This window comes from Citrus sinensis, chromosome 9 (genome assembly GCF_022201045.2).
Source record: "Citrus sinensis cultivar Valencia sweet orange chromosome 9, DVS_A1.0, whole genome shotgun sequence".
NCBI lineage: Eukaryota > Viridiplantae > Streptophyta > Magnoliopsida > Sapindales > Rutaceae > Citrus > Citrus sinensis.
This window is the reverse complement of record NC_068564.1, coordinates 1,938,834-1,960,595: the sequence shown is the minus strand read 5'-3', so window position 1 is coordinate 1,960,595 and position 21,762 is coordinate 1,938,834. Positions and strand designations below refer to the sequence as shown.

At 35.1% G+C, this 21,762-nt stretch overlaps 3 protein-coding genes, 1 long non-coding RNA gene and 1 pseudogene across 7 annotated transcripts; 2 read left to right on the top strand and 3 right to left on the bottom strand.

Annotated features, from left to right (window-relative positions):
* Positions 1–1,356: 1,356 nt before the first annotated feature.
* LOC102623987 (short-chain dehydrogenase TIC 32, chloroplastic-like) lies at positions 1,357–4,249 on the bottom strand (annotated as a pseudogene).
* Positions 4,250–5,065: 816 nt separating this feature from the next.
* On the top strand, positions 5,066–7,231 carry LOC112495642 (uncharacterized). Its single transcript, XR_008052009.1, has 3 exons — positions 5,066–5,611; positions 6,047–6,115; positions 7,041–7,231. It is a non-coding gene; the product is annotated as an uncharacterized LOC112495642 (long non-coding RNA).
* Positions 7,232–12,794: 5,563 nt separating this feature from the next.
* LOC127899628 (B3 domain-containing protein At2g33720-like) lies at positions 12,795–14,316 on the bottom strand. The gene has a single exon (XM_052433067.1). The coding sequence runs from the start codon at positions 13,820–13,822 to the stop codon at positions 12,875–12,877; it is 948 nt and encodes a 315-aa protein (XP_052289027.1). The 5' UTR covers positions 13,823–14,316; the 3' UTR covers positions 12,795–12,874.
* Positions 14,317–15,906: 1,590 nt separating this feature from the next.
* On the top strand, positions 15,907–18,620 carry LOC102611735 (uncharacterized). The gene is made up of 7 exons (XM_015534045.3): positions 15,907–16,023; positions 16,138–16,140; positions 16,278–16,421; positions 17,137–17,577; positions 17,674–17,769; positions 17,857–17,940; positions 18,051–18,620. The coding sequence occupies exons 1-7, from the start codon at positions 15,907–15,909 to the stop codon at positions 18,618–18,620; spliced, it is 1,455 nt and encodes a 484-aa protein (XP_015389531.2).
* On the bottom strand, positions 16,729–21,616 carry LOC102623117 (protein DETOXIFICATION 35-like). 4 transcript variants are annotated; one of them, XR_008051509.1, is made up of 8 exons: positions 21,113–21,614; positions 20,380–21,005; positions 20,194–20,250; positions 19,877–20,115; positions 19,685–19,803; positions 19,489–19,575; positions 18,244–19,423; positions 16,729–18,132 (listed from the first exon to the last, which is right to left on the bottom strand). XR_008051509.1 is itself a non-coding variant. In XM_006490632.4 (7 exons), exons 1-7 carry the CDS (start codon positions 21,368–21,370, stop codon positions 19,361–19,363), a joined length of 1,449 nt encoding a protein of 482 aa, XP_006490695.1. In that variant the 5' UTR covers positions 21,371–21,614; the 3' UTR covers positions 16,729–19,360. The 4 variants fall into 4 exon arrangements, 2 of the variants coding, with proteins under 2 accessions (XP_006490695.1, XP_052289026.1); XM_006490632.4 differs by having other exon boundaries at positions 16,729–19,423; XR_003067121.2 differs by lacking the exon at positions 16,729–18,132 and having other exon boundaries at positions 19,376–19,423; positions 19,489–19,562; positions 21,113–21,616.
* Between the last annotated feature and the right edge of the window lie 146 nt (positions 21,617–21,762).

Here is a 21,762-nt window from a genome sequence, read left to right as displayed (position 1 = left end):
TGCATGATGAATATATATCATTATTGAGGCGAGCGAATGAATTGATGATGATCATGATCAGCAACGACATTAGCGTGGTCTTGAACAATAATGGTTGGGGCGCGTTTAAGAACAGAGAAGTTGAATCTGGAATATATAGAAAGAATCCCAGCACATCCCAATTTCGTCACCGGCAGCTAACTCTCGTCTGCGCACAAAATCTTTAGTCCAGTGATTGATAAGCACATAGCTGTTAGAAGTTGTCCATTTCTTGAATACCAAACGGTGCATTGAAGATCATATGACGCATGGAAATTTTGTATTCAGTGGTCAAGATTTTTTTAATTTTCTTTCCATAAGTGATTACTTTTTTCTCTTAATATTTATACGTCTTTTTCTTCTTCTTCTTTTATAATTTTTTTAGACAAACTCTTTTCTCCAAACTAATAGAAAATCCATCTAACAGAAAATTTTTGTCGGAACTTGAAATTAACCCAATAAATAACTAAAAATATGAAAAAAAAATCATACAAGAATAGTTTCTGGTCTGTAAACCTCCCACCTAGTATAAACTAATTTGCTGCTTCTTATCCTTCATCAACTATGTAGTATGGCTTGCAACTGACCTCGGAAATCATTTGGTTGTTAATTGCTTGTGCAATTTTTCTGTTTTTTCGTTTGATTTATTTCAAAATTTGATTTCTAATACATTTATTTGGCTATGTCTTCCATGTAATACTACGTTAAATTGATTAGAAGATCCATCAAGAATATAGAAGTAATATTATAAATTAAACCATTAGAATACTAATTGATGTTGTTTAATTAGAACTCTTATTTGTCTTCTAAAATTAAGGATGGTGCAACACATTAATATAATAGTATATCAAATTATGAAAAAAGATAAAGTAAATAAATCTTAACCATTCATCATAAAATTGTTGTACATCGTGAACTCTTTAAAAGATTAGGGAAAAATTAAATTAGAAGAGGATATATTATTTTAAGAAATAATTTTATGTGTTAAATTTCGAAAGAGGCGAAATATTTTTGAATCTTTAATTTGATTTTATAGTCAATCTTTACTCCATTCTTTAGTAAAAATGTATATTAGTAATTGAAAAAGTAAAAGATGATTCTCCCATCGAAAGTAAAAATAATATTTTTAAATATTTAATAGTAGTATTATATTTGTTAAAGATGATTTTCCTGCTTAGAGTTTTCACTAAGCAGAAAATAACAATAGATGACTTCAAAAGTCTTCCATCCAAACATAAAATTCACAGCAAAATATAAAATGTGCTAAAGCTTCTGCTGCTTTATTACAATTCTTTAAAATATTATCCATCCATATTACTTAAACATAAACACCTACAGCCCCTATGAATTTTGAGAACATTTCTTAATCAAATCCAAGCTGAAATCCCACAATTTCCTTGCCAACTCAGTGTCAACAGCATGGGAGCCTTGTTGAGCTATGTTACATTCTGAGAAATATAGGCCACTCTTCCCTTTAACTTGTGGATGCAATGCTACATAACATGTTGTTGCTGCCCCCTAAGTTATATCCAGATCAAAATGAACAAACAAACAAATACGTATATGACTATTAGTCTGTTCAAAACAAACCAATTTGAAACTTTGTAGCCAACAACAATGTATCCAAACACATAATATCGAATTTAATTTCTTTCTTCTGTAAATATCAAAGTACCTGTTGAACATTTTTGAACAGATATTTACCAACAAAGCCAAGAAAAACTGCAGCAGACAGAAAAGAATTTTAGCAAGATCACAATTAATTACTATCGATCACATGTTTACTAATATTAAAACTTTTTTATTTGGTAATCTCGTCTATTTTTGTTAAGTACCTTTTTAATGAAAATGTCTATTATTGAGTTTAGATAACTTAAAATCTATCATACAACAAATTACAACTCCTTAGTAATCAAATATTTTTTAAATGCATACATTCTGTTTCCGTAACTCATAGTAGAATACTATAATTTACCAAGTGCTTAATTATTTTTTCATCCAACAGATTATTTTATTATCACAATAGAAGTGAGATATATTATTATAAGCCACAACTTACATACAAATATCACTTGATGGGAAGCAGAAAACTCAGACTTGACACACACACACTACATGTGTTACTCATACAACAAAAGCATTCTAAATTATTACACACATAAAATTCAAGAAGATAAATAGGCACATGGTGAAAGATTGAGTTAATTAATACCATTCAAAAAGCCACCTTCACGGAAAAGGTTGGTGAGAACTATTCCTGGGTGAAGTGAATTTGCTGTTATCTCCACCCCGTCTTCCTGTTTAATTAGAAAACATCCAATGAACAGTTATAATTAAGATCGTATCGAATCAGGAAAAATAAAAAATTCTGTCTTTGAAGAAAATTTTAACCTTCAAACGTCTCGCAAGCTCATTTGCATGCAAAACGTTGGCAAGCTTTGATTGAATGTACGCGAAGAAACTATTGTACCTGCTCATAATTAAGCAAGTCTAGTTAAGGCAATTAAACAGATGCTTAATCCACTGATATGCAAGTTAGTTAAGGTCTTCAAGGCGCACACACAAGTAGCCAATCAATAGTTGATTTTAAAATATTATCCATCCATATTATTTAAACATAAACATCTACAGCCCCTATGAATTTTGAGAACATTTCTTAATCAAATCCAAGCTGAAATCCCACAATTTTCCTTGCCAACTCAGTGTCAACAGCATGCGAGCCTTGTTGAGCTATGTTACATTCTGAGAAATAGAGGCCACTCTTCCCTTTAACTTGTGGATGCAATGCTACATATCATGTTGCCTCAAAGAAGAACAAAATTATCATTCTCCACCAAGTATCATCGTAAACTAGAGGAGGTTATAAGTGTAATTAGGGGTTTCCGCCAGATGGTGTTTACCCTGAGTAGTGATCATTTATTTTATCAAAACGAATTCCTTCGCCATATGGCCACCAATGACTGATTGAAGAGACATTCACAATTCTTCCTTCCCTGTTACTCTCTTGTGCTGTCTTCTTCATAATGTCCAATAACAGATCAGTCAAAAGAAAATGACCTGGATAAAATCATTAATTCGACAACAAGGTTATACTCAAGAAAAACTGGAAGGATTATTCAATCAGTCCATAACTAATAAAATAGGGAAAAAAGATTCATTTAAGCAGGTTATTGTCGACAATACTTAACATAATATTGTCAGATAATAACATATACACTTCAAATTAATAAACATTTGTAATTAGTAAAACGCACCCAAGTGATTTGTAGCAAAATGTAGTTCTATGTTGTCTTTGGAGAGCATGAATGGGGTTCCACAAATTCCTGCCTTGTTACTTGTAACGCAAGAGATAAAATTCATTGAGGTTAATTATCGAATTCAAGATTGAATTAAAACTACTTACATGTATATAAACATGAATGTATAATATTGATTGCGTAAAGTTTTTGTATTTCATTATTTTTTTATTTTCTTTTTGGGTAACTCAAAACAATTGATAAGTGAAATATATTTTTACTTTTATTTTTTATTATTTTATTGCCATAAAGTAATTGATGATAAAAAACAACTACAATTTCCATCAAATAACAACAACAATATAATATCAAAATATTTTAAAAATAAATAGAAATAATCTTATTTAAATTAATTTTTACTGATTTTATTACTCAAGTAAATAAACATAGTACAGAGATTTTTTTTTAAAAAAAATCATCAAATATTAGACTCAACTTTTGGTAAGTTTTAAAATTTACTTTTGATCCTTTGAAAGTTCGAACACTAATCCCAAACAAGCACTTAATTGTTTTTCTTACATAAGTATATTTAGTGGCAGGCCCGGGCGGTGAAATCCGATGCAAATTTCCTGACAGAGGCCAAAGAACTGAGATCCAACTCCATAATTACATGCACACCCCGCAGTGCAAGGACACGTGTGGTTTCAGCACCGATGCCACTAGATGCTCCTGTAATCACACGGAGATAAATTCGTAATCACAAACGACTATGCAACAATCAGGGAAAAAAAAGAAGAAGAAGAAGAAGAAATTGTAACCTGTAACAATGGCAGTGAGGCCAGCGGCATCAATTCCTTGGGTAACTTCCTCAGCTGTTCATGAGGCTGAGAATCCAGACGGCCCTTTTCTCCTGAACACCCACATATTCATCTCTTGCAATACGTGAAGATACAGAACACACAACGAATAATACATCGATTATTTAATTAAGCAGGCATTAATTCGGACAATCTAGAATGTTGGGCAGTTTCTTGTTTAGATTATGTATCGTTGTTGAAAAATATAACACATCCATTGAATGCCTTTTAGACGGTAATTATCCAATCGCTGTCCGAAATCCCAAGGCAAAATTAATAGATCAGGGACCACCTTCGGCTTTTGTAGTGCAATGCGATACGTACCAACTTAATTATTGGGTAATAAGCCACATTAGTTTCTCATCATGTTGGTTTAATTAGTAAAAACCAACCTCTAACGCGGTAACACCCATCTGTTGGAATTTTTTTATAAAAAAATGCTATTTTGATAAAAAAAAATTGGATTACAAAATTTTTATTAAAGAACAATTTCTTTTTCATTTCTTCGGTCTACACTTATTTATACAATACTGATGTCACTAGCATTACTCTTATCAATCTAATGACTTGAGTGATAATAAGCACATGATATAATTAAGTGTATATAAAATGATATGACATAAAGAAATTGATTAAAAAGTTGAAGTTGTTAATAACAATTATATGTAAATTTTTTATGCTTTTATTCAACCAACTTCTCCATCGTACGCTGTAATATATGCACTTGGACTTTTTTAATAAAGTGCCGATTTTTATTTTCCTCTTCTCTATTAATTTTTAATTTCGTCACTATAATTTAATTGGGATAAATTGAGCTCGATTATACGCGCCGATGGTCGGATTTTATTTTCGTAACGGGTATGAAATTCGCTTAATTTGTATTAAGCTTAAAAAAAAAAAAAAAAAAAAAAAAAAAAAAAGGGGCAGAATTGTATAACTGGAAAGAGGGAAACGGGTTTTCCATTTTAGAGAGAAAGAACCCGAGAAGAGAGAGAAAGATAGAGAGAGAAGTCAGACCCGTTGACCCGAGAACCCGACCCAGTAACCCGCAGATTGACCCGACGATTTCTCCCAACTCCAGCCACTTTACCGGCCGTGCTTGGTACCGATCTGAAGCTTGGAAGCAGACCGTCGTATCCCTGCTGTTATCGTCGCCGGAAACTGGCCAGAACGCCGGTGATCGAGCTCGAAAAGTCGCGGCTTCGACCCGTTTTCGTTGCCGTTGATCCCGCCGGAGTTGTGATGCGCCACCACTTGGAACTGGTTCCTCACATCCCCAGCAACATTTCCCGACCAGCCACGACCGCCGGGGACGCCCGGAACTCGCCGAATGATCTCCGAAAATTTGCGGAACTTTGGAACTTCGATCCGCCGCCGGTAGCGCGCGTGGCGACTCACTGCCACCACCGTTGGATTCACCGAGGCCGGAACTAGCAGACCTAAGTTCCCCATCGTCGTTGACTGAAGTCCGGTCACCGTTGACCGGCGAGGGGCAATTCGGTAAATTCATGGACTTTTGGGGGTGATTGTGTAATTTTATGTAAATAATGGACATTTTGGTAATGTTGGTTGAGGGCAGTGAATTAATTTGTGATTTTAAGGGTAATTCGGTGATTTAACTCGTTAAGGACATTTCGGTAATTTTACGAACCGAGGGTAATTTCGTAATTTCGGACAATGTGATTAATTTATGTAATCTGAATTGAGGACAATATGGGTATTAACGAATATGAGGATAATTTGGTAAAATCATGAAGTTTGAGGATAAGTTGGTAAAATATTGATGTTGGGGGTATTTTGGCAATTTTGGCCTATAGGGGCATTTTGGTAATTTTATACATGCGGGACTAGTTTATCGTTAATAGATATTTGTTTCGAGATTTATTATATTAATTGGTTTTTACGGAGAATAATTATGGTGTTTTCCGTGATTAGGAGGATCCGCATCCGCGAACGAGAATCTACCCGCGGACGTTGTTGATACTGAGTCTAGACATCATCACTGTGAGTGGAATATACAAAACCTATTTTCATAGTATATGCTGATTTTCTTATATAGTACAGTATGTTTGAGAAATAAATGTTTAATGCGTTGATTTAATGATTTTCCAGCGAATTGACTTTTATTTATGTGTTGATATTTATTATGATTGAGAATGAGTTCGATTTATGATTTTATTAGCGTTTTTTGAGTAAAAGCATGATATTAGAATTGAGCAGACTTGAGATATGTTGAATAGAAAGAAAATGAGATTTCAGATGGGATCATATGTTTACTATCAGTTTTGAAATCATTAGACAGTACCCTTCCCTCCAGATACAGAGATACAGATAAAAAGAGATACAGATAAGATGAGATAGAGGCCTTTGGGGCCCGTCGGGACACACATAGAGGCTTTGGGCCGTGTGTTCGGGCGCTTTTGCCTTTTGGGGGCTTATGCATGCACAGTACAGATATATGAGATAAGAGATATGAGATATGAGATATGAGATATGAGATATGAGATATGAGATATGAGATATGAGATGAGATCGTCCCCATCTATCCGTTGTGGCTCCGGGGCGTGACGTTACCCAGATAGTGCGTCATTGCCTGGCCGTTGAAGCCTGGATATGATCAGATTATTCCCTGGGTACTTGTTTGATGACAGTTTTTAGTATTCAGTATTTAATATGAGTATGGTGATTCCATCGATTTTATGCAGATTTATTATTGCAATTATTCAATTTGAATTAAATGAGTTTATGATATTTTGAGAAATTGATTTGAGAATTGATTTACGAAATTGAAATTGATTTAAGAAAAGATTTGAGAAAGATTAAATGATTTTGAATAATTTATTAAAGTATCAGCACCTACTATCCTCTCACTGAGCTCACTGAGTTTTATACTCACCCCTCTTTTATTATATTTCCCCCCCCCCCACAGGAGATTTACAGGTACATCAGTCAACCCAGTAGTGAACGTTAGTTTGATATTGTGGTCACGTGATGGTGCTAGAAGTCGTGGATTTTATTATTATATTCGAAATTTGTGTTATTATTTTATGTTATTAAGGATAATCGTTGTATTTTAATATTCGGATGATTTTGGTGATATTTGATAAGTTGATTTGAGAAGTTGGTTTGAGAAGTTGGTTATGGAGGATGTTTGGTTATTAAATTATTTTGGGAGTGTTATTTTGTCATTTGCAGGGTTGGATATGTTTTATTTATAAGGGAGATTCTGTCGAAATTTTTATAGATTTGTTATTAATTCGATTTTACGAGTTTAGATAGACTCGTCCTGGGGGAGGTTGCGGGGCGGGTCGTTTCATACGCTTATTTATGTCATTTATTTAAGGAAAAAAAAAAGAAAGGAAAGAGGTTCCTAATTATTGCAGTGTTCATTAATTAAAAGGAGATGGCTAGCAGTTGTGACGGTAGACTGAGTTGCTGAAAATAAGCATGGATTCGAAGGTTTTGCAAATCCAATTTAATATAATAGCTTTGCTAGGTATTTGAGAACAATAGTTTTTTTTTTATTATTTAGGTAAATGTTTATTTAATCTCTAAATTTTGTATTTGGCATTAGTTTAGTCTGTATATTTTAAAAAATATTTCATAACATCCTTAATAAAAATTTTATTACACTCCATAATATTTTCTTTACTTTTATAATAATATCTAAACATTGGACCTATAATTTTGATAACTAAACATCGAAAATCAAATAAATAAATAACCAAATATTAAAACTAACTGCATGACCAACCAAAAAAAGAATAAATGAAAATTGAAATAACCTGATGTACAATAACTAGTTTCCATTAATTAGGTCTCAATTCTTTTGAAAAACCAAGAAAATTAAACATTTAACTAAGCTCTTATAAGTCTTTATCTATATATATGTATGCACTCTAGTCATGGTCCTATAAGTACTAGACAATACTGAGTTACGTTGATGATGATGAATACCATTATTGAGGCGAGTGAATGAATTGATGATGATCATGAACATGATCAGCATCGACGTCAGCGTATTCTTGAATAATAATTGTCGAGGCACGTTTAAGAACAGAGAAGTTGAATCTGGAATAGAAAGACTTCTGCGCACGAAGTCTTTAGTCCAGTGATTGATAAGCACATAGCTCTTAGAAGTTGCCCATTTCTTGAATACCAAACAGTGCATTGAATTCGTATCACAATCCCACACGCTGACCCTAAGACCTTCCGGATTCACAATTACTTCACTACGACTAGCCTCGTCGAGAAAAGGCATCACATATCTCTCGGCCAAACGTGTTTGCACTAACAGCCTCGACAAATGCCCCAAGTCACTAGGAGCAAGTATCTTGGTGATGTTCCATGGGTACGTGAAGAGGTTCAGTTTTGTTGAAACCCCAATTCGAGACTCGTGTTCCTCCTCAAATTATATAAGAGTTTGTAGTTATTTTATTACTCATAATTTATTGGCTAACTCACACATACAATAGCTATATAATGCATCCTCCAATTGAAGGAATTAATAAAAGTGTAAGAAATTACATAAATCAATAATTAATTACAAAAAGTGATACTATGATTACTCAATTGGAATACTTAGTTTGTATCCCAATTGTTGTGTCATCAATGAAATTTTACTAGATGGATTAGAAATGATAAGACTTAGTAATTAGTTATCACTTGAGCCAATCAAACAGCTACATATCATTTGCCACATCATTTAAGATACAAATTAGATATCTCAACTAAATCAATATATATTTTTGAATTAACAATTATTTAATTTGAATAGTGCTGAAGTTGAGACAGTACTTGATTAAATAAAAATAAACGTCAAATATGAAGCTGCGAACAGAGCAAGAAGAAATCGTGCATGGATGCATCTTATAATGCAATAAGGAAATTGTTTAGATCAGGTTGAACGCCTGAGCATTACTGATAAAAATTGAAAATCAATATATATATATATATATAGATAGGTACACACTCCAAGTCCTAGTCCTACAAGTATTGGACAGCATTGAGTTGATGATGAGGAGTATCATTATCATGATCGTGAAGCAGCGACGTCAGCGTGGTCTTGAACAATAATTGTTGGGGCTGGGGCACGCTTAAGAATGGAGAAGTTGAATCTGGAATAGAAAGAATCCCAGCACATCCCAATTTCGTCACCAGCAGCCAACTCTCGTCTGCGCACAAAGTCTGCAGTCCAGTGATTTATAAGCACATAGCTGTTAGAAGTTGCCCATTTCTTGAACACCAAACGGTGCATTGAATTCGTATCACAATCCCACACGCTGACCCTAAGACCTTCCGGATTCCCAATTACTTCACTACGACTAGCCTCGTCGAGAAAAGGCATCACATATCTCTCGGCCAAACGTGTTTGCACTAACAGCCTCGACAAATGCCCCAGGTCACTACGAGTAAGTATCTTGGTGATGCTCCATGGGTACGTGAAGAGGTCCAGTTTTGTTGAGACCCCAATTCGAGACTCGTGTTCCTCCTCTCCGGGCCTATAATATTTCATTAGCCCAATGTTGGACGCCAGCATTTGATTTCTCATCATGTCCTCTGCAGGAATGTAAGCTTGAGTGGTGTCTTCTTTGGTAGGCCAAGTTTCATCACGTAAACTCAGTTTTGTTGAAATCTCCTTTATGTTATCATTATTAATAATAATAATGTTGTGATCTCGCTTTCTTGTTCTTTTCTTACTGCTTTCTTGATGAACTTGTTGCACATGCTTCCGTTTCTTATTGAATTTGGAGCAACAGGATATTGGCTCTTGACTGCTAGTTCCACTCATCGCCATTCTGGAACCGGAGGAGAAGCTATCATCAACTATTGATGACAAAGAGGGATTAGACCCATTATTATTCTCTTGATTCTTTATGGGGTCTTTCTTTCCTGAAGGAGAATTGGCACCAAGCGGGTTTTGCGGCATCCCCGTTATATTCTTGATGAATATCAAATTGGCTAGGGTTTTGATTCTTGAGGGTTGTTGAGGCCTAGGGTTTTTACGTACAAAAATTAAAGAAGAGAAAATGTTGTATGAAATTTTTGTGTGGGTTTATGGAATGTAAAATAGAGGCACTTAACGTATACATAAATAGAGAGAACTGATGTAAGGTTATCAGAATTGAATTAGGAAAATAACATACGTACATTTCAATTTTCAATTTCCCATTGATTTTAGGTTTCCTAATTAAATAATGGGAGTTTCATTAGAGCAACAATAAGTTTCCTAATTCTATACTGAGTACCAACTATATATAAAAAAAGATATTTTGCTATTTGTTTTACGCATATCCTTCATTAATATATTAGAAGAATGGATTTAGATTCTCTTATAATCTTTTTTTTAATATTTTAAAGATTTTATGACATGTCAATTTTGTATTCAATGGTCAAGATTTGTTTATATTTTTTTCCATAAATAATTATTTTTTCTCCTAATATCTATTGTTTTTTTTTCTTCTTCTTCTTCTTTTTAAATTCTTTTTTCACAAGCTTTTTTTCTCCAAACTAATAGAAAATCCATCAAACAGAAATTTTTTTTTCGGGAACTTGATATTAATCCAAAAACATAAATAAACATATATGAAAAAAATATCGTACAAGAATAGTTTCTTGTGTGTAAATCTCCCACCAACGATAAACTCAATTGCTGCTTCTTGTCCTTGATCAAATATGTATTATGTCTTGCAACTAATCATCTTGGAAATCGTTCAATTGTTTATTGATTGTGAAATTTTACTGTTTTTTCTTTTGACTTTTTTTCATTTCTAATACATTTACTAGGCTATTTCTTCCTGTCATACTACGTTAATTCGATTAGAAGATCCAAAAATCATATAGTTATAAAATCATTAGAATAATGATTGATGTTGTTTAATTAGAACTCATCTTTGTCTTTTAAAATTAGGAAAGGTAAAATACGTTAAGGTAAAAGTAAATAAATCTTGACCATTCATCATAAATTAATACACGTAGTGAAATTTTTAAAAAATTAGATTACAAAGAGGATATACTCTTTTAAGAAATAATTTTATATGTTAAATTCTGAGAGAAGAGAAATATTTTTGAATCTTTAATTTGTAATACCTTCATTTGATTTTATAGTCAATCTTTACTCCATGCTGTGATAAAAACGTATTGAAATTAAAAAACAAAGGGGGGCCCGGTTGAATGGGGTGTAGTCATAGGAATAGGATGGACCAATCAATGGAGTCCATGTGTCCTTTCTCATTTCGGATAGGAAATTACGAATGTACAATTACAATACCATCATAGTAACATCATGTATTATTTGCAACGAGTTTGACCATGCCATTATGCCAAGTCCAGTTTTATCAACAACATGGTTTGCATTTTGCAGTTATACAAGAGCAAAAAAATGTATAACAGAAAAGCTCAAGCACCAGCTGAAATGTCTTAGATTCAAGCTCAAGCTAATGCATGCTTTTGTTTTCAGAACATTTGTTAATCAAATTCAAGCTGAAATCCCATAATTTCCGCGCTACCTCAACGTTAAGTGCTTGTGAACTTGGTTGAGCGACTTTACTGTCCGAGAAATAGAAGCCACTCTTCCCTTTAACTTGTGGATGCAATGCCACATAACATGTAGTAGCTGCCCCCTAAGTATCCAGAACAAAATAAACAAACATATAAAAAAGATAGGAATAATTAAAGAGCCTGTTCAAAAATACTTGAAAGTGGTGGGCAGTTTATTTTCAGTCTTGTATATTTCATTTGAATCTACGGTTTCTGTTACGAAGAATTAACAATTAATGAATCCGAAGAAGTAATCTCATATCTTATTTCTTTGTTTCTGAAAATTTAGGATTACCTGCTGAACATTTTTCAGCAAACGAACCATCCAACCAAAAGAAATCGGAAGTTAACATAAATAATCAGATTTTTTTTTTTTTTGGTGAAGTTGTGTTGTCTCAATTATCTGTATTGGTTCACCCTTTAAATCCTAGGCAATAAGTTCACTAATTGTGCTTCTTCATACAGGCCGAAGCAATCAAAATTGTAAATACGTGCAAGATCTAGAAGGGAAAAAAAAAAAAAAGACTCGCCATGCAATATAGTGTTCATGCTACGGAAAAGACTGTTATGACGGATAATGTTGGTGACAATTGCTCCTGGGTGAACTGAATTTGCAGTTATGTCCACCCTATCTTCCTGTTTAGAAAACATCCCATTAGTATATTGCAGCATGAGACAACATATGAATTCTTCTCATTGAGGAGAAACAAAGGTTGAATTCTAAATCAGAAAAATGGATGAGAAAATCGTACCAAAGAAACAGTTTTGATTGACTGTTTCTTTTGTCAATACAATTACCCTCATGCTAATATGTACAATTTTACAACTCTTAACTCAGGTTAAAAGGAAAAATCTAGGGAAATGTCAAATTAAACAAGGCACATGGAGATCAATTTCAATAATTCAACTTTACTTCTGAGTTGACATCAATGAACTCTAAATAAATTTCACGAAGGTTGACTTGTCCTCTCACAATTGACAAGTTGATCGTAATTTTGATATTATTTCTTCTCAATCGGCAACCAGTCCAGAAAAGTTAATCGAAGTCAGCATTCATACACTCACATAAAATAATATAACACTTCGGAACATATGAAAAATGCATGAAATTAAACATTTAACTAAACTCATTAGTCTTTATATATACACAGACACACACTCCTAGTCCTAGTCCTACAAGTATCGGACAACATTGAGTTCATGGTGATGTATTCATTATCATGATCATGAAGCAGCAACGTCAACGTGGTCTTGAACAATAATTGTGGGGGCTGGGGCACGCTTAAGAACGGAGAAGTTGAATCTGGAATAGAAAGAATCCCAGCACATCCCAATTTCGTCACCAGCAGCCAACTCTCGTCTGCGCACAAAGTCTGCAGTCCAGTGATTTATAAGCACATAGCTGTTAGAAGTTGCCCATTTCTTGAACACCAAACGGTGCATTGAATTCGTATCACAATCCCACACGCTGACCCTAAGACCTTCCGGATTCCCAATTACTTCACTACGACTAGCCTCGTCGAGAAACGGCATCACATATCTCTCGGCCAAACGTGTTTGCACTAACAGCCTCGACAAATGCCCCAGGTCACTACGAGTTAGTATCTTGGTGATGCTCCATGGGTACGTGAAGAGGTCCAGTTTTGTTGAGACCCCAATTCGAGAATCGTGTTCCTCCTCTCCGGGCCTATAATATTTCATTAGCCCAATGTTGTACGCCAGCATTTGATTTCTCATCATGTCCTCTGCAGGAATGTAAGCTTGAGTGGTGTCTTCTTTGGTAGGCCAAGTTTCATCACGCAAACTCAGTTTTGTTGAAATCTCGTTACTGTTATCATTATTAATAATAACAATGCTGTGATCTCGCTTTCTTGTTCTTTTCTTACTGCTTTCTTGATGAACTTGTTGCACATGCTTCCGCTTCTTATTGAATTTGGAGCAACGGGATATTGGTTCTTGACTGGGAGTACTTCTACTCATTACCGACATTAATATTCTTGAACCGGCCGAGGAGAAACCACCATCATCATGATCATGACCATCAACTACTGATGATGAAGAAATATTGTTAGACCCATTATCGAGATTGTGATTGCTTTCTGGTTGATTCTTAACGGGCTCTTTCTTTTGTGGCTGAGAAATGACACCAATGGGTTTTTGCGGCATCCCCATTATATTGTTGATGAATATCAAATTAGCTCTTGAGGCTTGTTGACTTGATACTAATTAAGAAGAAGACAGGCCTAGGGTTTTTGCGTACGAAAATTAAAGGAGAGAAAATGTTGTACGAAATTTTTGCATAGATAGTGTAAAAGGTAGGCATACTTATTAGCTATATATAGAGAGAGAACTGAAGTTATCATAACTGAATTAGGAAATTATACATATTTCCGAACGATTTTAGGTTTCCTAATTCAATAGTGAGAGCTTTATTACAGCAACAACGAGCTTCCTAATTCTATTTCTTTAATTCTTTAATTTGCAAGTGTGATGATAATTAAAACCGAGTTGGTTATGTTAAAAATGTTGGGCCTTGGAAGGTATAATTGTCCAAAATCTCCGAATTTTGCGCCATTTTAATAAATTTTTCAATAAAGCCAAAGAAAGCAAAGTATTTTTATTTTAGCCATTTTCCAGGGGTATTTTTTTGTATTTTTTGAGATCAATTAAGACAGAATTGTAAAATACATTGACAAATCCTCCCAATACAAATAAATTCCCTCCACCTCCTGATTCTCAAACTCGCTTCTCCTTGTTCTCCTTTTAGCCCGCGAAAATTCTATGTATATTCTTTTATTTATTGATTTTAGGGATACCCATTTTCGTTTATGAAATTTATTTAGTGGGTTTTCTTTAATTGTCCGACAGCTTTTCTTTTTGGTGTAATTCCATATATATATATATATATGTAATTATGTAGGGAGCCGTTTCTGTTGCAAAATCTGAAGAGGGCTTGACACTTCAACTTGTTTGCTCACTTAGGTATGTTTTTTATTCATTTGCTGTTATTTTTATGATTTAACTGAACTGTTGATTTCGGTTTGTTGTAATATTCTGCTTTTTAATTCAAGTTACGAATGGTTGTGGAGTTTCATTAGACTTAAATAAGGAATCAAGGAAGAAATGGATTTTCATACTTAATAGATGAATCTCCATTAGCAACTTTTATAAATTTTTTTGGAGCTAGTAACAGCTGGGTCAATTATTAGAATGCTCTTGAAATTGTTCATACATTCCAAAACAAGAAGTTGTTTACAAGTGGGTACTACTTGGTAAAATCTCGTGAGTTGATACAAGTGGTTTGGGGTTCAAACTCTGCTCACATGGGTGGGAAGGGGATTTAATTATCAGTCAGGCTATGCTTAAATAAATTTGAAAAAGAATGAAAGAAAGTTATTTACAAGGGTATAAATTTATTTGTTTAAGAAATGAAACGAGGAGAATCTACGGGAATCTTAACTATTAAATTGGCTAGTGCGACATTTTGGGAGTTCCATTGTCGAGCAGGTTACTTTTCCTAGACTCAAATTTTTGTAACCAACTTCATAGGTATAGCACTTAGCTGAAGTGTAGAAGGTACTTGTCTAGTTTATATGGCTTCAGCTCATATGCATGATCTCGAATTTAATAGGCTTAGTTTGACAAGGCTCACTTAAGATAGTGCATATATGTCCCTTAGCGTAACGGCGTAGACTATCAAGTCTGCACATTTAAGCCCCAGTGAAAGTTTAGTAATTTCCTTTTTACCTTGGATACAAATCTAGTATTTATTTTGCCCAACCCAGATTGATGTATGGATAATCTAATCTTATTGGCAAACACCGAAAAATGCGGTTTGACAACGCGAAAACAGATTGGTTAACATACATAACATCCAATCAGTGAGCAAAATATATAAACATGACGCAAGGAAATCATCATGTTTCTAACTAAACATGTCATTGTATATAGCCTTACATATGTACAGAGAAGGATAGAAACTTAGGCAAATGGTAAGCACACAGTGGGGTAAATAATAACTGGATGCTTCTTGCATTGCATCTCATTTTAGAGTAGTTGGAGCTTTGGGGAAGTCGTCAGATAATCCAAACTTTTAAAGTTGTGAAATTGATTGAGATGAGGAATTCTCAAGTCAATGAGGTCAGATATGAAATATATAAGTTCCTATTTCCTTAATAATTCAAATTATTTCATACAGAATCGGAAAATAAATATGTAGCCATTTCATTTGATAAATCATTTTTGTATGTTTCACAATGATTACTGTTAGCATATTTGATAAGTTGATGACTTTTCAAGCCGCTGCCTGCATGTTAGAGCTCTGGATGATTGATTTACAGGTTGCATTCATCTATGGATGTGCTTTTGTTGATGTGATATGTTAAATTAGGGCAAGTATAAGAAAAAGACCATCAGAAGAGTTCTTTTATCTTTGACTGGAAAACTCTTGATAAATTGTTCTTGCATATGGATTTCCTTTTGTTCAGGCTGTTGGTGATTAACCCAGACAGACCATAAAGGGGAACAAAAAATTTTGGAACGGTTTTTATTTTTAAAAAATTTCTTAAGAGTATTGAGAATTATTGCTAATCTTTTCTCAGATCTAAAAACTTTGACAAATGAACAGGAAATTTTCTCTGCCAATTATGGCCAGGTTCCAGCAGCCGTCAAGCCTCTGCCTTTTTCATATGCATCTCCCGCTTTCTTATCTGTTACTGGTTCACCATCACCATTACAACAAGGTGTTGATTGCAATTTGGCATATCAGCAGGTTGGTTATAATATTGTGGTATTCATGGAACTTTTAGCTTTGCGATGTTCACCTTGGTTTTATTTTTGTAGTTTTTAAGAGTATGAAGTTATTAAATAATTTCATGTATCATTGTCTAAGCAGAACAAGTTGCTTGAAAATATCAATTTGCTGGAAATTTTGGAAGTTGGATTTGTTGAATGAACCGCTATGGTTATTCAGTAATAGTACATGGTGTTAAGAAAAATGTGAAGCCTTTTTTTTTCCTCCCCCTTTTCGTAAGTGAAATCTGTTTAAAAGTATTGATGTTTTCTATGAAACCAGGGAAGAATTATAAAGCACATTTTATTCAGAAGTGTCAACGGAGGAAAAAAAAAAAAAAAGAGATAGAATATGTACCGGAAGAATAAAATGCATTTGTGGCATAGAGCACATTATTAATACAATAAGATTTATCTATGTATTTTGCAAACCATATGTTGAACTACTAATTCTTTTGAAAAATATCCATGATTTGCATTACTGATCTGTTGGGGACTTGCTGATGCTGCCATTCTCATCATGTTTCCACATTTCTTGGCTAAGAAAAATCTAATCTTTCACTGCACGGATATAGAAGCTGAGATATTCTAATATTAGAATATGAAAACACAATGAAAATTCTGCATATTGTTAGCATGTGTTGAACATTTTTTTCATCTGAATCTTTCATTCCATTTGTTGGATGCTTGTGCAGTCACTGGAAAAGCAGCAAACTAACAAGGATCTATCAGGGAGTCAACATTCTCATATGCCAGTGCAGTATCCCAGATTCATTGGGCAAACTAACAAGGATCCACAAGGTAGCCAACATTCTCAAACGCCAGTGCAGTATTCTAGATTCATTGGGCAAACCAACAAGGATCCACAAGGGAGCCAACGTTCCCATATGCCAGTGCAGTATCCTGGATTCATTAGGCATACTGACAAGGATCCACGAGGGAGCCAACATTCTCATATGTCAGTGCAGTATCCTGGATTCATTGGGCAAACTAACAAGTTCCCACCAGGGAACCAACATTCTCATATGCCAGTGCAGTATCCTGGATTCACTGGGCATACTAACAAGGATCCATCAGGGAGCCAACATTCTTGTAAGCCTGTGCAGTATCCCGGATTCGTTGACCCTCAACTAAAGGTTCCGATTGCTCATATAGAATGATTGTGCGTATGCATATCCAAGTACTGTTTGTTTTCTTTAGTTTCTGACATTGTTTGGTGTATGCTTGTCAAGCAATTGCAAAACCTGCGAAGCAACATGAAGCCTCCTGGGAGTCATCATTCTCAACTGCCACAGCAGCATCTCAGACTCACTAAGGATCAACTAGAGGTTCTGTCATGCATAAATGCATTGTGTGTATGCGCCCACATGTATTTATTTTGATTTTCTGACGCTGGCAGTTGTATATGCGTGCAGTCACTGCAATGGCAACTATACATGGAGACACCTTTGAGCAACAATAGCCCGCAGCATCACAGTTTTAATGAGGACCCACTGAAGGTAATTGACATGCATGATTTTGCACTTTATGAGGTTGAGGTCGGCAAATTTTTTACGACTTACTGAGAATATTTGAGTAATTGACTAGATTTTGTGCTTTCACTCGACAGAGAGGAGGCACTCCAGCCTCAATTGAGTCGCAGCCCCAGCAGGCATTACTTCATGCTCCACTGACATTCAACCAGGATAAATCTGGAAAGCATGTACAAGATGTGAGCGAGAAGCCTCAACCGATTCCATCATTTAGTACTAGTGGGGATCTTCCTAGAGCTTCCTACAAAGGGAAAGAGAAGGTAACTTCACCTTCAGCCAATGCCCCAACCTTCACATCTGTGGTAAACAAACCACTAGGGCCTGGATCTTTTGGGAACTGTGGTCAACTGGATGCTCCATATCCTTTTATTCTGCCGAAGGAATCCTACAATCCAAGACTGCCTACAGAATTCCTGCTAGCATTAGAAGCATGTGGCCCTCCTGGGGTAGATATTCCTAGTCCGTATGGAGAGACTGATGAAGCAATGTTTGAGATCCCCTTCTTCAAGAACACTGGATCTTCAAATCCATCAGGTGCTGTTAGCAATTTAAATAGTTTTTCATTGGCATCTAATATGAAAGATCTGCCCTCTGTAAAAGGCAAAGAGGTGATGAACGCAAACAAGAAAAGACGGCGTAAAGATTGATGGCCCACTACCAGAAATTCTTAAAAGGGGGAAGGATGATTACTTGTTCTCATGCTGCAGGTTCAAGGAAAAAGTTCTAGTTCTTCTTTTAATATCATTGAACATCCAATAATTTCAACAAAATTGGGGATTTATGTGGTCAGCCTTTGATTTATCTTGGATTCTTGCTTGTTGCTAAGGAATTTGTTAGTTTCTATTGGTACTTTATAACTATTTTCACATGATAAAGTGCTTTTAGACAATGAAAATGCTTCTTTCTTTTTTTTCTTTCTTTTATCTATTTTATATTGTCGGATTAAATGGACAAAATTATTGATAATAGCTGTTAGTTAGCTCAACTATCACCTTTGTTATATTTATGAGCTTTTATGTAGCATGATTATATTAATATACGAAGACGCGATATTAGTATTTGTCTATTTGCTCACATTTGAGATATTGAAAAAAATTAAATAGTTTTCCGGAACACATCATCAGAAAACACTAAACATAAGTAAAAATTAAATCTTAAAAGTACAATCAACTTCAATGGTTTTTTTTTTTTTACTGAGAAAGTTTACACTAATGATTTCCCCCACAAATTAGAATTCTCTTTTGATCTAAGTTATTTTAGACTTTAAAATCTTGTCTCACGATTTTATAAGTGTTAATATATAATTTTTTAAAATTTAAATTCTTTTTACATTTCTATTTATTAATCATCAATCAACCACGTGAATTTTCTCTTAGAGAAACTCATATCACGAGGGAATCGTGGATGTTTGCCCACCCCATTTCTGCATTCGCTCTGTTGCTTGTTCCACCTGCATTTGAAATTTCGGTAAGATTTTTGTCACAGTAATTAATTTGCTTAGGAGAGTTTATTTACCTCTCTACTCCAATTGGTTCTATAAAGCACTATCAACAGCAGCAATGTTTGTAATGCAGTTCCGCATATCATGCCTGACCAAAGTCCCTTGACCAAGAACAAGGAAAATTACTTCAACACATAATTGCAGCACATAGATTAATTGCATGGCTACGTTCCAAACATTTGAGTCATAAAGTAATGTATGTATGCATACCGTTACTCCGAGTTTTGCTCTGTAACCAAGGAGGTAACCAAGAGGGAGACCAAAAATATAATAAGAGCCTATGTTGATATAAGCCACCAATGCTTGCCAACCGCCGCCAATAGCGACACCTACATACAGGGACAACACGAAAATGTTATCGAAAGTGAAAGAGCAGACTAAAGAAGCCATTTGAATTGGCACCTGATAATACGGGCTGGACACTGTTAAGGACCATGGTGATGCCAAGTAGGAATGCTATTTTAGATACAGCCCGTTGCAGTTCCTTGCTGCTGGTGAAAATAATGGCGAAATAGTCCTTGGTTAGCAAGATGATAATCATGAAGAGGAGACCGATGAGGAGGGACTGAAATACTGTCACATAGACCGAGTATTTTGCTGCTCTTGGACGTCCCATTCCAAGCTCATTGGAGACTCGGACACTGAAAAATGTGCAAGAGATTGAAACCAGCTTAAAACGATTGAAGAATAATGGCACTTAAAGATTGCCTAATGTTTACCTTATTGCAGCATTTATTCCGACGAACAACATAATTACCCATCCATTCAAGTTCATACTGATACATTCAATCGAAAAACGACATATTGAGTGAAATCCAGAAGTCAACAATAGGAACAAATACGCAGAAAGTACAGTGTATAAGGTTAATTTGTGATGTGAGACAAGTAAGTTATCGTGAACTAACCAAATTGAAAGTGAACCAACTGCAATTATGGCATTGTCAAGGTGGCCAGTGAGAATAATAATACTCGTCATATACCAAATTTCCAGACAAAGCATCACAGCTGAAGCAAGCGAAAGCCTAACAAAGGCCCAAATATCAGTGAAAGCCGCCCATGTCAACCCATGCCACCCGTCTTTGCACCAACCGATCACATATATGACCTGTGCAATTGATATTATCCAGGATGAAATATCGTATGCAATAGCTGCGCCAGCCATGCCCCAACCAAACGCATAAATGAAGACATAAAGCAGCACAATATGAAGGATTAAAGCCACAAACCCAATCAACGCAAAAGCGCTAACTTTGCTTTGTGCTTGAAGGAATTTTTGGGTAGGGAAACTGATGGCAAGTGAAAATAACTGAGGAATGGTCAGGATAGTGAATTTTCCAGCAAGTTTGGCTATCTCATCGTCTTGGCCCAGGAGCTTTAGGATTGGAGCAGAGAAGAGGTAAATGGGCAAGAGAAAGATACAGGTTACCCATAAGATTAACCAAGACCGTTGCATATAAACACCAAGCATGTGAACATGCCCTGCTCCAAAAGCTTGACCGCAAAGCGTCTCCAGAGCGCTTCCCATGCCAAGCTAATTTTGCACAACGCAACAGAACAGAATAAAAAAAAACATAACATAACATAACATAGCAAATGAAATATTCCATTTTTAGGAGATGGAAAGATGAGTGAACTAACCAAGAGGCCAAAAGAGAAGGTGCCGATGACAGAGAGAGAAATGGCAGCAGAAGAAAGTTCAATTTCACCAATATGCCCAACAAATATATTAGTAAACGAGTTGGTTCCATACAGACATAATAAGTTAAACACAACTGGACCTGCAATCTTCCACATCTTCACTGTCTCAGTCCAGAGCACTGACCTTGCTTGCTTCAAGTTCTTTACCGGCGGATAGTCCTCATAAGGGAGAGCACCGTTCAGCGCTGGCTCCTCCATTTTCTGTTGTTGCACTCGCGTACGGTCGCGATCAAATTACTAGAGTTTGATTTGTTGAATATAGCAGAAAGATTTTAGTGTTGCTTTGCCTGAGGGATTTGTACTTTGGTTGTCTTGGAGTATACGCTACTCATTCACTTATGTTTGTTGTGCTTTCTTAAGCAGTTAGGTACATCTCTCTACATGCATGGAATGATGCAATCATCATATACTTTTAACATTAACATTTGTTTGAGGGCAATCCCTATCTTACATGCATGTAAGATAGAAGTTTGAGTAGTATCAATTTTTTTTTTCAATTAAAAGCAATTTAAATTTTGACCAAATTTTGCTGTGAAGTTGCCAATAGAGAGAGAATAGAAGAGATCAATAACGAATATAAAAGGTACCCT